This window comes from Pinus tabuliformis, chromosome 7 (genome assembly GCF_031772625.1).
Source record: "Pinus tabuliformis cultivar Carrire ecotype Pingquan chromosome 7, CPIR1, whole genome shotgun sequence".
NCBI lineage: Eukaryota > Viridiplantae > Streptophyta > Pinopsida > Pinales > Pinaceae > Pinus > Pinus tabuliformis.
In genome coordinates, this window is record NC_142293.1 from 1,725,505,859 (window position 1) to 1,725,519,651 (window position 13,793).

Below are 13,793 nucleotides of genomic sequence, written 5' to 3' on the forward strand. Positions count from 1 at the left end.
CTTGTAATCCTTTGCACTTTTAGGAATTGGAACCTTTGGCTCAAGAAATGCCAATTGAAATTGTCCTCTGTCAGGGTCCAATGTAGACAACAATCTGGTTTGAGTGGTAGAAGATTGTTTCCAAAACTCATAATAGGTAGAAGTCTTCAGTGCTTCATTCTTCTTCTTCATTTCTTTGAATCTTGTGAAAATACTTTGTTGTCCTAAAGAAGGGGAAGCAGGGGAGTCAAGAATTGTTTCTTCAACTTGTTGTAGTGAATACATAGGCTCGCTTGATAGTATAATTGTAGTAGATTCCTCTAGATTTCTAATCTCTGATGATTCTTCTTCTACATTCATTATTTTTCTCCTTTTAAAGACTTTAATTATATTGGTCTAAAACCTGAACCTGTAGGAGACATACTCTCACTTGGTCTTTTTAATTCTTTTTCCTTTAATCTTGGAGTCTCTAGAGTTGTCTGACTGGAAATTTTCTCCTCAACTTCTTGCAAGGTGTTTCCTCCCATACCTCTTGATTTGCATACTGCTCAATTTCTGGTTTTGATATGTGAGTATAAGGAGCTGACTTTTGTTCAATTCTCATGGATGAAATTACTCCTAGAGGGTCATAAGGCTAGCTAAAACTTAGCTTGAATTTCATTTGTCTCAATAAATTTCCAACTTCCTTTTTTGTTGCTCTGGTATTGACTATGAATGGGCCAACTTGTGCTTTCAACTTAAATTGGGCCTTTTGTTTCCTAGACACAAAATGAATTTCATCCATGTTCAACCTCTGCCTAATGAACTCTAGAGCAAAAATCCTCATAGGCACAAAAACTGACAGTTTATATGGGGGCAATTCACAACCATAAACTCTGATTTTTGTAAAATTCTGATAAAGGTACCAATCTCCCACTTTTGATTGTTCACTAAGATGCAAGATCCTTTTGATTTATGTAGATATTCTTGGAACTACATCACTGCTAAGGAGATACAATGACAAGTATAAAAATTGATCCACAAAATCACTGAAAGAATACTCTTTTGAATTTTTTCTGACCAAAGAAATCTAATGGATGACAAACTATGGCCTAGCTTTTCTCAAAAGATGCGGAGACTCCTCCATCATCCTTGTCTTTGCCCGGATTAAGCATCGCCTTCACATGACCCTGGTCTCTAGTCAAATTTAGCCGTTGGAGGCTCTGCTCAAGCTATTTAACATGCAAAGCTGGTTCTGATTCGTCAACTTGTCCTGACGATGAACCCCACTAGTTGGTTCGAAACACGTCAACAAATGATAGATCTTGTGATTTACACCGAAAAATCTCTCGTAAACCTGATATGGATCATAGAAGCCTCAATTCAATAATTGAATCCCTGCACGGAGAAGCCATTGCATCCAAGGTTCATCATTTTGAACGGGCACGCTTGCAGGTTTCAAGGTTGAAGTAAGATCTAGCTTTTCTCAAAAGATGTAGAGACTCCTCCATCATCCCTGTCTTTGCCCGGATTAAGCATCTCCTTCACACGACCTTGGTCTCTAGTCAAATTTAGCCGTTGGAGGCTCTGCTCAAGCTATTTAACATGCAAAGCTGGTTCTGATTCTTCAACTTGTCCCGACGATGAACCACACTAGTTGGTTCGAAACGCGTCGACAAATGACAGATCTTGTGATTTACGCCGAAAAATCTCTCATTAACCTGATATGGATCACAGAAGCTTCAATTCAATAATTGAATCCCTGCATGGAGAAGCCATTGCATCCAAGGTTCATCATTTTGAACGGGCATGCTTGCAGGTTTCAAGTTTGAAGTCAGATCTAGCTTTTCTCAAAAGATGCAGAGACTCCTCCATCATCCCTGTCTTTGCCTGGATTAAGCATCGCCTTCACACGACCCTGGTCTCTAGTCAAATTTAGCCGTTGGAGGCTCTGCTCAAGCTATTTAACATGAAAAGCTGGTTCTGATTCTTCAACTTGTCCCGACGATGAACCACACTAGTTGGTTCGAAACGCGTCGACAAATGATAGATCTTGTGATTTACACCGAAAAATCTCTCGTAAACCTGATATGGATCACAAAAGCCTCAATTCAATAATTGAATCCCTGCATGGAGAAGCCATTGCATCCAAGGTTCATCATTTTGAACGGGCACGCTTGCAGGTTTCAAGGTTGAAATCAGATCTAGCTTTTCTCAAAAGATGCAGAGACTCCTCCATCATCCCTGTCTTTGCCCAGTTTAAGCATTGCCTTCACACGACCCTGGTCTCTAGTCAAATTTAGCCGTTGGAGGCTTTGCTCAAGCTATTTAACATGCAAAGCCGGTTCTGATTCTTCAACTTGTCCTGACGATGAACCACACTAGTTGGTTTGAAACGCATTGACAAATGATAGATCTTGTGATTTATGTCGAAAAATCTCTCGTAAACCTAATATGGATCATAGAAGCCTCAATTCAATAACTATGGTCTTCCCTATGAATCGAGCTTCTGCAGTGAGATTTTGAATCTTTATGACTGGTGGTATAAGAATAAATATACCAAGATTGATTGATGCTTAAAAGATCCTTCAGCACTGAATTTTAAAAACTGTTCATGGATGACATCTAATATAAATTGGCTAAAATTAAAAAGGACTAAGGGTTTTTGCCAGATGAAAACACTGACAAAAATCCTAGAATTACTTCATCAACCCACTGATCATTTTGGTAACCTAAAAGACAACAGACCATAGAGATAACATATCTAGACATTTATGGAAAGATAGCAGAGGAATATGGTGGATTGGTTCAAGGAAATTCTGAGTTTTCAGGTAAAAATGACTTGAAAATATGAGCTCGTTGCTGAAAGGTAAGTTTTTGATAGATTTCCATAAGGGAATCAACTGAAAAAGGATGAAGAGAATCCTAAGGGTTTATTTGCAAAGCCTGGAAAATTGATTTTGGGGTTATGGAAAACAAAATCTCATTATTTCAGGCAACTATGGCTCTTTGACTTGGTAAGTAGCGGCTTTCACACCAGGTCACGAATTCAGGGAAATTATGGGTTTGGGGGAAAATGAATTGGGGTAACATGGACTCCCAGAAATTGAATTCATTGTTGGCATCTTCGAACTTCTGAAATGCCCAATTATGTAGCTCATAAAGGTCAAATTCACACTGGGTCTCTATGATTTTAAATTGGGTATCAACCAGAGGGAATTCGTCTAAATTGGGCATGGGAGGTAGGATTGGGCTTTCAATAGAAACTTTAGATTTACCCTTTTGACTAGCCATTTTGAAAATAAAACAAACAAAGAATCTTTGAAAGAGTACCGATGAATTGGCGACTGGTAAAATTGGTTATTTGCTACAATCTGGAGATTTGGAGTTACTGAGTACTATGGCAATCATTAACGAATTGAATAATGATGCACTTGACATGAATGAATTCAAATTTAGAAATGAGTTTGAATAGATGTTATTCGAATAACCGTTATTGGCGCATCATTAAATGACAATCGGGATGTTGGCGAGAGGGATTTAATAATTTAACGGTCAAATAGTTAAATTATCGAGACATGTAGCATAGGTCAATTTTGCAGAAATGGTAGAAGTGTGCAAAAATGGTGGGAGTGATGGCAGAGTGCAGAGGCAATTTGCGAGGGGAGGGGTCCCGCAATCGTTGAAAAGTTGACACGTCATATCAGGCGGTAAGTGCAATACCATTTTGTAGACCCCCTCTTTGTTTAATGTTGGGAGTGCTGGGGTCCCGCAATTCTTTATTGCTCATTGATTTGAGTGGCGACAATCGAGAGCGTCAAAAGATGCTTAGACGATAACTTCTTCGACGACATTTTATTTTTAATAAAAAACAAACATTTAAATAAAACATTTGCGCCAAAATCAACCTAAAGCGACATTTAACATACATTCACTTTTATTACAAAGTGCATGAAAAATTTAACTTATTTTTTGAAAACTATACAATTTAAAAGATGAATTGCATAGACAAAAAGAAGTTACAACAACTACCATGAAAACCTACCTATGCAAGTTCATGTCTTTTTTTGAATTAATAACATTTTCTCAATTACTTAAAAAAAATTAGTTTCTATCTATGAGTTCAAATGTTCCTTCTTTGAACTAAGGACACTTTCTTAATTGCTTTTTGTTTTAGTTTCTCTCCATTTCCATATATATATATATATATATATATATATATATATAGTTTTGATCCAAATTGAATCATTATATATTTTGTCATCCTTTCTAGTGCTCTGTTGGGTGGACAATTAAAACTATAACCTTTTTGGATCCATTTTAGGGGTTGATCATGATTTGTTGATTAAGGGCCCTTAGACTCCCAGATCCAATTATGGGCATTAACTGTTTTTTTCTCCAAAGAGTTTGAGAGTACATATTCTACTTGTCTAGAGCTTTCCAATGGTTTAAGGATCACCTCAATTGGAGTTCTATAAAGCCATTATGCCTATGATAAGTTGACTTTGTTTTAACCACTACAATGCCAAGTGAAAGGCAAATCAAATCCTATTAGTCAGAGATGCATCAAGCCATGTATAGACTTCTACGAGGGTCCTTGAGGGTTCAAAACTCTTGGGAGTTTGGGAATGCAAAAACCCTAACCCCAATGACCACTAAGAGGTGTTAAAACCTTAGTTTCTAGGAAAGAAAAGGGTTTTGATCCTATTATAGTACTTTTTGTTCCATAAAGAGGTGGTGCAAAAGAGCGGGATATCATAGCACAACAAAGGAAGAAGGAATCCTGTAGCAATGGATGAGATGAAACAATGTCTATCTAGTCCATAGTGAGTTAATCTTTCTTTGTATTTTGCATTGTAAATTTGAGAAATAAAAGAGCAAGACACACTACTTATTTCTTGTTGTAGTTTTTCTATCACAAGGTTTTCTAGGGTAAAGTTTGATGCTTATGGAGTAATTTTTTTATTATTGTAGCCTTGTTATTATTTTTTCAATCATTTTCAATAATAAAAGTGGCATGCTTATAATATTATAGTTTGCAATAAAGTACAAGTTCATTATGTTTACAACATTAAATTTATATATATTATAAATCAACATTGATACAAGGATTTGACAATGATTTTAAAATACCCACTCAAATCAAACATATGATTTATATGTAATATATCTGATTACAAAATTCTATAATAAAAATATTTTTTAGCCTAAATCCAAAAATGTAATGTAAACCATAGTAGACTGTAGTGAAGCAATCATACACCAAGTATTAAATAATTACATCATGGTAGCAGATAGAACTTAAATATTTTTCTTTTTTTTTTCAAATAAAATTTTCATATATAAAATGTTGATATGCCACGAAAATGATAAAAATCTCATAAAAACTTATATTTTATTATTTCAATTATTTGTTATCTGCAGTTTTATGAAAAATTGCTACAAAATGCATCTCCAATGTATGAAGATAACTCGTAAGAATTTATATTTTATTATTTCAATTATTTGTTATCTGCAGTTTTATGAAAAATTGCTACAAAATGCATCTCCAATGTATGAAGATAACTTCCTTTTGAAGTCACTTGACATGAAACTTTTTCTCTTTACAAAATTGAAGCAAGGGAACAAGAAATCTAATACAGCATAATTAACCTAGGATCTCTCTTGCTACACCATCACTTGGAATTTATAACAAAATAAACTCCAACAACATCTTGTGAAAGGTTTAGATTATTTTTCTCCATGCAGCTTGGAATATAAATTCATGACTTTCCACTAGCTATTCTAATAGGCATTCAATGCATATCATTGAAATTTAAATTTGTTCATTAGGGGAATTTTGAGGTCTAAAATGAGCCTCCTAATAAAATTATAAAATAATAGTGGAAATAATGAAATAAGATTAGATTACATCATCAAATTTTAGAGGGAAAAAAGAAAAAACTATTTTTTCAACTTATCTCTCTATACTCAAATTTCGAGCGAGAACACTTGTTGGATACATAATTTGATTTCTCATTCAAGGAGTACCCGTGTTGCATACTTTTGATGGACCCTGCTACACAAAAAATGAGAAATACATGAAAAACTTGATTGCAATAACGTTTTTTCATGTATGCAACATGGGTACTCCTTGGATGAGGAATTAAATTTTGCATCTAATAAGTACTCCCGCTTTAAATTTGAGTAAAACGTTAGGGAGATAAGTTGAAAATATAATTTTATTATTTTTTAATCTTTTTACCCCAAAAATGGTGAATCATCCCCCATGGTTGACATCATCATCTTGAATCCTATTGGTTCTTATAAAGTTTATTTTGATTGTACATTTTTCTTAAGAGGCCTATTTTAGACCTCAAAAATTTTCTAATGAATTTGGTACATATACATATTTCTCAAACAAACACTTATCATATAGGCCTTCCTTTTCCTCAGGAAAAATCTATTTCAAGGTATTTTCAATCCATTAAATAACATTGATTATTTCCCTGTTTATGACAAAAATCACTTTTTTGAAAGTTCTCATTATCCAATATGGCCAAGGAAAAATAATATGTAAGAAAGAGATGGTCCCTGTTTATGACAAAAATCACTTTTTTGAAAGTTCTCATTATCCAATATGGCCAAGGAAAAATAATATGTAAGAAAGAGATGGTGAACATATGCCAACCTATTATAAGTGAGAATAAATTTTGAGGGATAGCTCAAGTGATGATGAACTAGATTTAAGATCTCTTCCCCGAAGTTGAGGAGGTCACATGTTCAACTCTCTTGATCACTTTCAAGTGAGGTGATTGGAACTTAGACACTGATGGTTTACCTTGATTACCACTTGTCGAGGGTAGTGAAGTCTCCGATATTTTGTGGTGGTTTATAAGATGCAAGTATAATATAAATGGTCAACGTTTGTTAGTAGAAGTTAAAGTTTCATGCCATTAACAATATGCTTTGACTAATACCTTCTATAATTGTATCATAGGAAGCATAGAATCAAAATAGCATACAAGTAAAATTGTGGAAAATTGAAAGTGATGTATCCTACAAAGCCAAATTTACTTGCCTCCACCATGTAAATCAATTTTATTTGCAATGAGAAGCTATGAAAGTGCAACGGCAGGCATTTCCAGTCTCTGATAAATTTTAGTCGATGTTAAGCTTATTTGATGTTCAGATCAGATGTTTCTTCCTTGCTTACATATGACATTATCCTGCAATTTAACAAAGATATATATGTTGCGATTCGTAAAAGTTGATGCAAAGCGGAAACCAAATTTGTTCTAAGCGTTTAAATAGTTTAACTTCATTTTATACACTTTAAGAATGCCACTGTGCCATTATCAGGAGGCCTTTTCAGTCTCTTTGACAGATTTTGGTCGATGTTAAGCTTTATATAATGTTCAGCTCAGACAAAGGTTCTTCGTTGCTTGTATAGGATAATCTAATGCTATTTAACAAAGCCATAGATGTTTTGACTTGTAAAAGTTGATACAAAGTCAAAAACGAATTTCGTCAAACGTTTGATTAGTTTAACTCCACTTTATGCACTCAGGTAACAATGCTACCATGCCTTGCAAAATAGATTATATATAGTTCACAAAAACCGCTCGGCAGCACAGAGAGCTCTTGAGAAACACAGTACTGAATTTGCAATTATTAACAGATGGACTGATAATTGTATCGCAATATCGTAGTTTCGAAGCTTACAATACACATTTTTATAAGAATACACAAAATAACATTAGAATATGCTCTATTGTACACCAGCGTGAGTCATTCCAATTTAACATCTTTGCCTCTATGTTCAAGATTTTGGTTCGAGAGTCACCAAGACATTTTCCTTTTGATCTCCGCGTAAAACCTCAACCGTGACCTAAGTTAAGTGCAGATATAAAGTTGGTAAAAATATAAGTCGAATAAACAAAGAAATATAACATCGTGCATATTCTGCTTAGAGTGCTTCGAATTGGAAAACATATAAATTGAACAGTAAATAAATTATCTTTGGTGCATTAGAATTTGTCCAAACATATTTTCATGATCTTATATATCAACATTGCTGTGAGCTATGAATCATGATTTTATTTATTTTGTATTGATGAAATGCAATAAATTTCTTAAAGTTTGTAATTAGATGTTGGTATTCCGAAGACAATTATCCATCTTTAGAATCAACAAACTAACTTGAATATTAAGTCCAAAATTTTTGTTAATGAAGATGAGATGAGATGGATATGTATGTTGAAAAGTGTAACTAGGTTCGGTCTTCATAATGACATGTAATTGTGATTTTATGTAAGAGATGTAAAAAAGAAAAAATAAAATTATTATAATGCTTGCATCATGGGTTTCATGAGCAAGAGATTTATTTTTAGTTGAGGCTCCCATTGAGAGCCCTTAGGAATTTTGTCATCTAGTCATAAAAGTCTAAAGAGTCATTGTCATGTATTGAAGGCATGTTACACTTTGTAAAAGAGTCATATTTGTCTATGTAAAGTCACCCTCCAAGACCTTGTCACTAGCCCTCATCAAGTTGGCCTACTACGAAGGGAGAATCCTAGAAGATGAAGTCGGCCTACTCCAAAGATCATGTCGGCCTAAACAGTCATGACCAATGACTATATATACTAGTGCTTGTCCTCATTTGGAGACAAGCAATTCGGTGAAGCAAGTCTTCAATAAGAAGTGCGCAATACATCTTAGAAGAAGCCTCCAAGCTAGCGAGGAACGAAGGAAGGTTAGCAAAGGAGAGAAGCATCATTAAGCACTGTTTTGGGCATAGTATATTCTCACACGTGCGAAGGTTGCAGGTCCGAAGTTGGCAAGAAGAGGCCAAAGATTGCAGTCATACTTAGGTACTCTTGTTTGGGTGGAAATCTTCGTTGAAGGAAGCCGAGTAAGATAGAGAAAGAGTCTCTCTCTTTTGAAGAGACTATTCAAGGAACAAACCTGATCTAGGGTTTTTGCTATCAAGAAAGGAGTTGCAGAATGACGAGGAGAGGCCAAAATTTTAGAAGACGCCGAGAAAGAGAAGAGGAAGAGCAGGGTTAAAGAGGAGGCTAGTGACTTGGTCTTGGAAGGACTCTAGTGTCAAGGATCTTTGTCATGGTTTTGGTATTTCACAGATGAAGATCTATAAGAAGAATTTCATTTGGGTTTTCCTCTCAAAGAGTGAGAGGTTTTGGCCTTGGCTGACAATATATATTATATCTCGTCTCTTTATTGTGCATGAATTGGTAATTGTCTTGATGAAAAAAACACAATAATAACTCAAGAAGAAGAATATCTTAATCAAGAAGTAAAAACACTGTCACAAGAAATTATCGTAAATAGAGAAATCTCCTAACTATTGATGCCCTAGATTTCTCAATAATGTATTAGTCTTTTCCCCGCACTTCCTTAAAGTGTATGGATGGAGGGTATCTCGACCACTAGCCACAATCACAAATGGTAACCTAGAAAGACATGCTTGGACTCTAGTCTTAGCTAGATTAGAACTAAGCACCTCAAAACAAACTCTGCCTTGAAATATTCTACTTGGATCGATTAAGCTAACCCACTAGGCTCTACACAACGTATCTGGTTTGAGAGAGGGGTGGGGAAGGATGGGAGGAAGAGGCGGATCACATTTCCATGGTGTTATTGTTTTTGAAACTTGTAACCATTTCCAAGTTTCATGCAACTTAGTGTTTTTTTATGTGTATAAGTTTATCTTTGCATCTAATGCTGTTAAAATTGGAAAATAGGGCAAAACTCCATGTGGGTCATCTTATTAATGGAAGCTGATATTTTTCTTGGATCCCTCTCATCGAGAGGTGTAGGATTGATCTAAAGATCATCCGATTCCGATAAATATTCATGGAAATATGAATTTATTTGTGTTATGGGACAATTCGTCAAGGTCGGCCAGCGACCAAATAAACCCCACTTGTGCTCAACGTTTTAGTATAAATAGAGGTGGTCTTCAAGTCATTTCAACACACTTGGGATCTCTTCCTCTCTACTTGTCTTTGGGTTTTAGTAGGAGGAGAGATCCTAAGGGATAACGCTGCCCTAATCTAGAGGGCAGAAGTTGGAACTGTTAGGAAATGCTGGAACTGCCAGAATTGCTGGGAATTGCCAGAACTGCCAGAATTGTCGGGAATTGTCGGAACTACCGGGAAAAGTCAGAATAGTCGGAATAACTGGAAATGCCGGAACTGTCGAGAATTGTCGGAATTGCCGAAACTGGTGGAATTTCCAGGAATAACCGGAACTGCCGGAACTACCAGGGATTGCTGGAACTGTCGAGAATTGTCGGAATTGCCGGCACTGCCGGGAATCGCTGGAATTGCTGGAATAGCTGGAACTGCTAAAACAGTCGGGAAAGCTGATGCAGAGGGCAGAAGTCGGAACTCTCGGAATAGCCGGGAATGCTGACACAGAGGGCATAAGTCGGAACTGCCGGAACATCTGGGAAATGCCGGAACTGTAGAAACTGCCGGGAATAGCTGGAATTGCCAGAACTGTGGGGAACAACGAAAATTGACGAAACTGCCAGAACAGGTAGAGCATCTGTCTTCGAAGGAGAGCAGCATGCAAGGGACAACTAACTAACATTGGGACAGTTGTATGGTGCTTAGCAGCAAATACACCAAGCATGCAATGTTACAACTAGCATTCAACAACAAGCATGCTAGGGACAACAAGCAAGCTAAGGACAACAAGCAAGCAAGATGCAGCCGGCACATAGGTCAGGATGGCAACATGGTGCAACAATGGCACATAATGTAGTACATTGATGGGTACAGTCATGATTAATGAAGCATGATGAGATGCAGCATAGTGATGATGGGTGTAGCATGGTGAGGTGCAGCATGATGACGAAATGCAGCACAACGATAGGTGAAGGAGTCACCTTGGAGAATCAGTTGAAGCATGATGTCTTCAACTGATCTCATTTATCATCTTCTTAGAGATGATCTATTGTCTTATCTAGATAAGTCAAAGTGTTGAATTCTATTGTAAGCGTACTATCTCTCTCTCTCTGCTGAACTATTGAAGAACATATAAGAAGAATTGATCAAGGGTTCCCCACATTGGGGTTTGTCCCTGGCTAGCGCCACATCTTGTGTCCTCTTGTCTTCTGTGATTTATGTTTATGTTTTATATGCAGTTTACTTTAATGCTGATGTGACTGCTAATCTGGAAAAGATATTGAGCTAACTGTGAAAATTGAAATAAATTGCTCTAAGCATAGAACATACCTAAAATTAACATGGTATCAGAGTTGAGGTGAAGACAATGCCCAAGCAAGAGCGAAAGAGCAATCACCGAAGACAGTTGGAAAAGGACAAAAGGATCAGTGGATTCCTTATCCCTCTTCAAATTCACCGAGGGTGAAGTCGAAGCAAGAGAATATTATCAAAATGGTGCAGTGGAAGTTTCTTATGGCCTACCCAAAGATCACTTCATTGGGAAGTTCGGATCTAAGGGTGGAAGGAAAGGCAGATGCCTTGGTTGCAATAAGCTCGGCCATTATGCGAAGGAGTGTCCGAATGGCATAGACTCTTGATGAAGATAACAATCATTCCAGGGACATCTTCAATGATCAAAGGAATGACAGGTAATGCAGGTCATCAAGGAAATGGCCAACTCTTCAAAGAAAGCAAGGAACCCCAGGTATGAAGAATCAAATGTTGTTTTTGATAAGATAAAGAAGCGTTATCTTGTATTGGCCCTCTCCTTTAGATTCTTTGGGAATCTAGCTTATTGGTTGTAGTGCTTCAAGGCACTTCATTGGATAGTAGGGTGCACTCTCTAATTTGGTAGAGATGGAAACAACCATGGGATTATACTTGGAGTCGATGCCACCTATCCCGGAAAGGGTGTAGGGAATGTTACCCCTCAATTGAATGAGGGTAACTCTATTCATTTACAAGAATCTCTTTTATGTACCTAATCGCAAGAAGAACCTGGTGTCCATCTCGGAAATGGAAGTCAAAGGTTTCAGGGTGGCATTCATCGATGGAAAGGTATGTGTTAAAAAATAGAATTTTCAAAGATGCTTTTTCTCATGGGTTCAGGGTTGGCAATTTGTATCAAGTTGCAGGATGGTCCATTGGGGATCATGTCAATTGACATATCACATCTATAACACTGGAGGTCTACCTATGGGGCCCTACCCGATGTGAGTCAGATGGTGATAGGGATGCCTGAATTCAAGAAGAGCATGAAGGTACATGTCTGAAAAGTACCAAAGGAAAATCTTATAAGGGGACCATTTCCGTCATGTAGCAAGTCCACAGGTTTGGAACAACCCGAGGAGTTTGAGATTCATGATCATGAATCTCATGTATACAGGTGGAAGAAAGCCCTCTATGGCTTGAAGCAAAACACCCCGGGCGTAGTATGAGAGGATTGATAGCCGTCTAATGAAGCTGAGATTCACTAAGAGTGAAGCCGATCCAAACAATTGTTTGAAGGTTGTGGATGATAGACCTCTCATACCAGCACCTTATGAGGACGACCTATTTCTGATAGGTGCAGACCCTCTCATTTGTAGAAGTAAGAGGGAGTTGGATTCCGGATGTGGAATGATAAACTGCACCTGTGACTACCTCGAGGACCTTAACTTTCAGAAGTTATATGGTAGTGATGTCGGACCAGATTTGGGAAATGCCTCTGAGTTTCAGAAACTCATTCGCGTTGATGTTCTTGGTGAACTTCCGTTCGGACAGATGTTTTGCAGTTAACATGGTGAGCTCATATTTGGTTGAGCCTCACTGGATTGGTGCCAAGAATCTTCTGAGATATCTTCAGGGCACAATCTCTCATGGATTGAGATACACTGCCGGAAATATGGAACAGGATGATTAGTTCTCTTGTGGGCCGGGATGATTAGTTCTCCCGTGGCAACTGATGATTAGTTCTCTTGTGGGCCGATATGATTAGTTCTCCCATGGCAACTGTGGAACAAGATGATTAGTTCTCCTGTGGGTTGGGATGATTAGTTCTCCCGCGGCAACTGTGGAACAGGATGATTAGTTCTCCTGTGGGTCAGGATGATTAGTTCTCCCGCGGCAACTGTGGAACATGATGATTAGTTCTCCTGTGGGTCGGGATGATTAGTTCTCCCGTGGCAACTGTGGAATAGGATGATTAGTTCTCCTGTGGCAACTGTGGAATAGGATGATTAGTTCTCCTGTGGGCCAGGATGATTAGTTCTCCCGTGGCAACTGTGGAACAGGATGATTAGTTCTCCTGTGGGCCGGGATGATTAGTTCTCCCGTGGCAACTGTGAAACAAGATGATTAGTTCTCTTGTGGCAACTGTGAAACAGGATGATTAGTCCTCTTGTGGGCCAGGATGATTAGTTCTCCTGTGGCGACTATGGGGCAGGATGATTCGTTCTCTTGTGGACAGGATTATTAGTTCTCCGGTCGAGGCATCCTACCCATGCAATTTGGGACTCATGGGAGGTACCTCTCATCTGATCAATGAGTAGGGAAATGGGGTTAGGGACCATAGTAGTACTATCGATGGACGCATTGATGTATCTACCGTACTCCCTATGCTAGGATGACCTCCATTGTTATGGGATCAATGAAACTGATCTGGGATCAGTATGAGTGGCTTGAGACACTCTCTTGTGATATTGATCTTGGATCAATAAAACTGACTTCGGGCCAGTAAGAGTGATGTGACACACTCTCTTCAGATGAAACTGACTTTGGGTCAGTAGAGAATGGCATGAGACGTTCTCAATCAATTCTTCTTCTTCATGGTTTAGCAGAGCAGAGCAAAGCAGAACTCAGTAGAGCAGAGCAATGCAGGGCACTGATGGTAAAGATAGTACA

General features: G+C 37.7%; 1 protein-coding gene across 3 annotated transcripts in view; it reads right to left on the minus strand.

The window, feature by feature from the left end:
- Positions 1-7,115: 7,115 nt before the first annotated feature.
- The window catches only part of LOC149255220 (protease Do-like 1, chloroplastic), a 387,412-nt gene continuing 380,734 nt past the window's right edge, over positions 7,116-13,793 (minus strand). For 2 of the 3 annotated variants that reach the window (XM_089460392.1, XM_089460389.1), the window contains one exon: positions 7,238-7,828. In XM_089460392.1, coding sequence (XP_089316518.1) covers positions 7,760-7,828 — 69 coding nt within the window. In that variant the 3' untranslated portion in view covers positions 7,238-7,759. Of the gene's footprint in view, positions 7,167-7,237; positions 7,829-13,793 lie in introns of those variants that run through there. The other variant, XM_089460391.1, reaches the window with a different exon arrangement.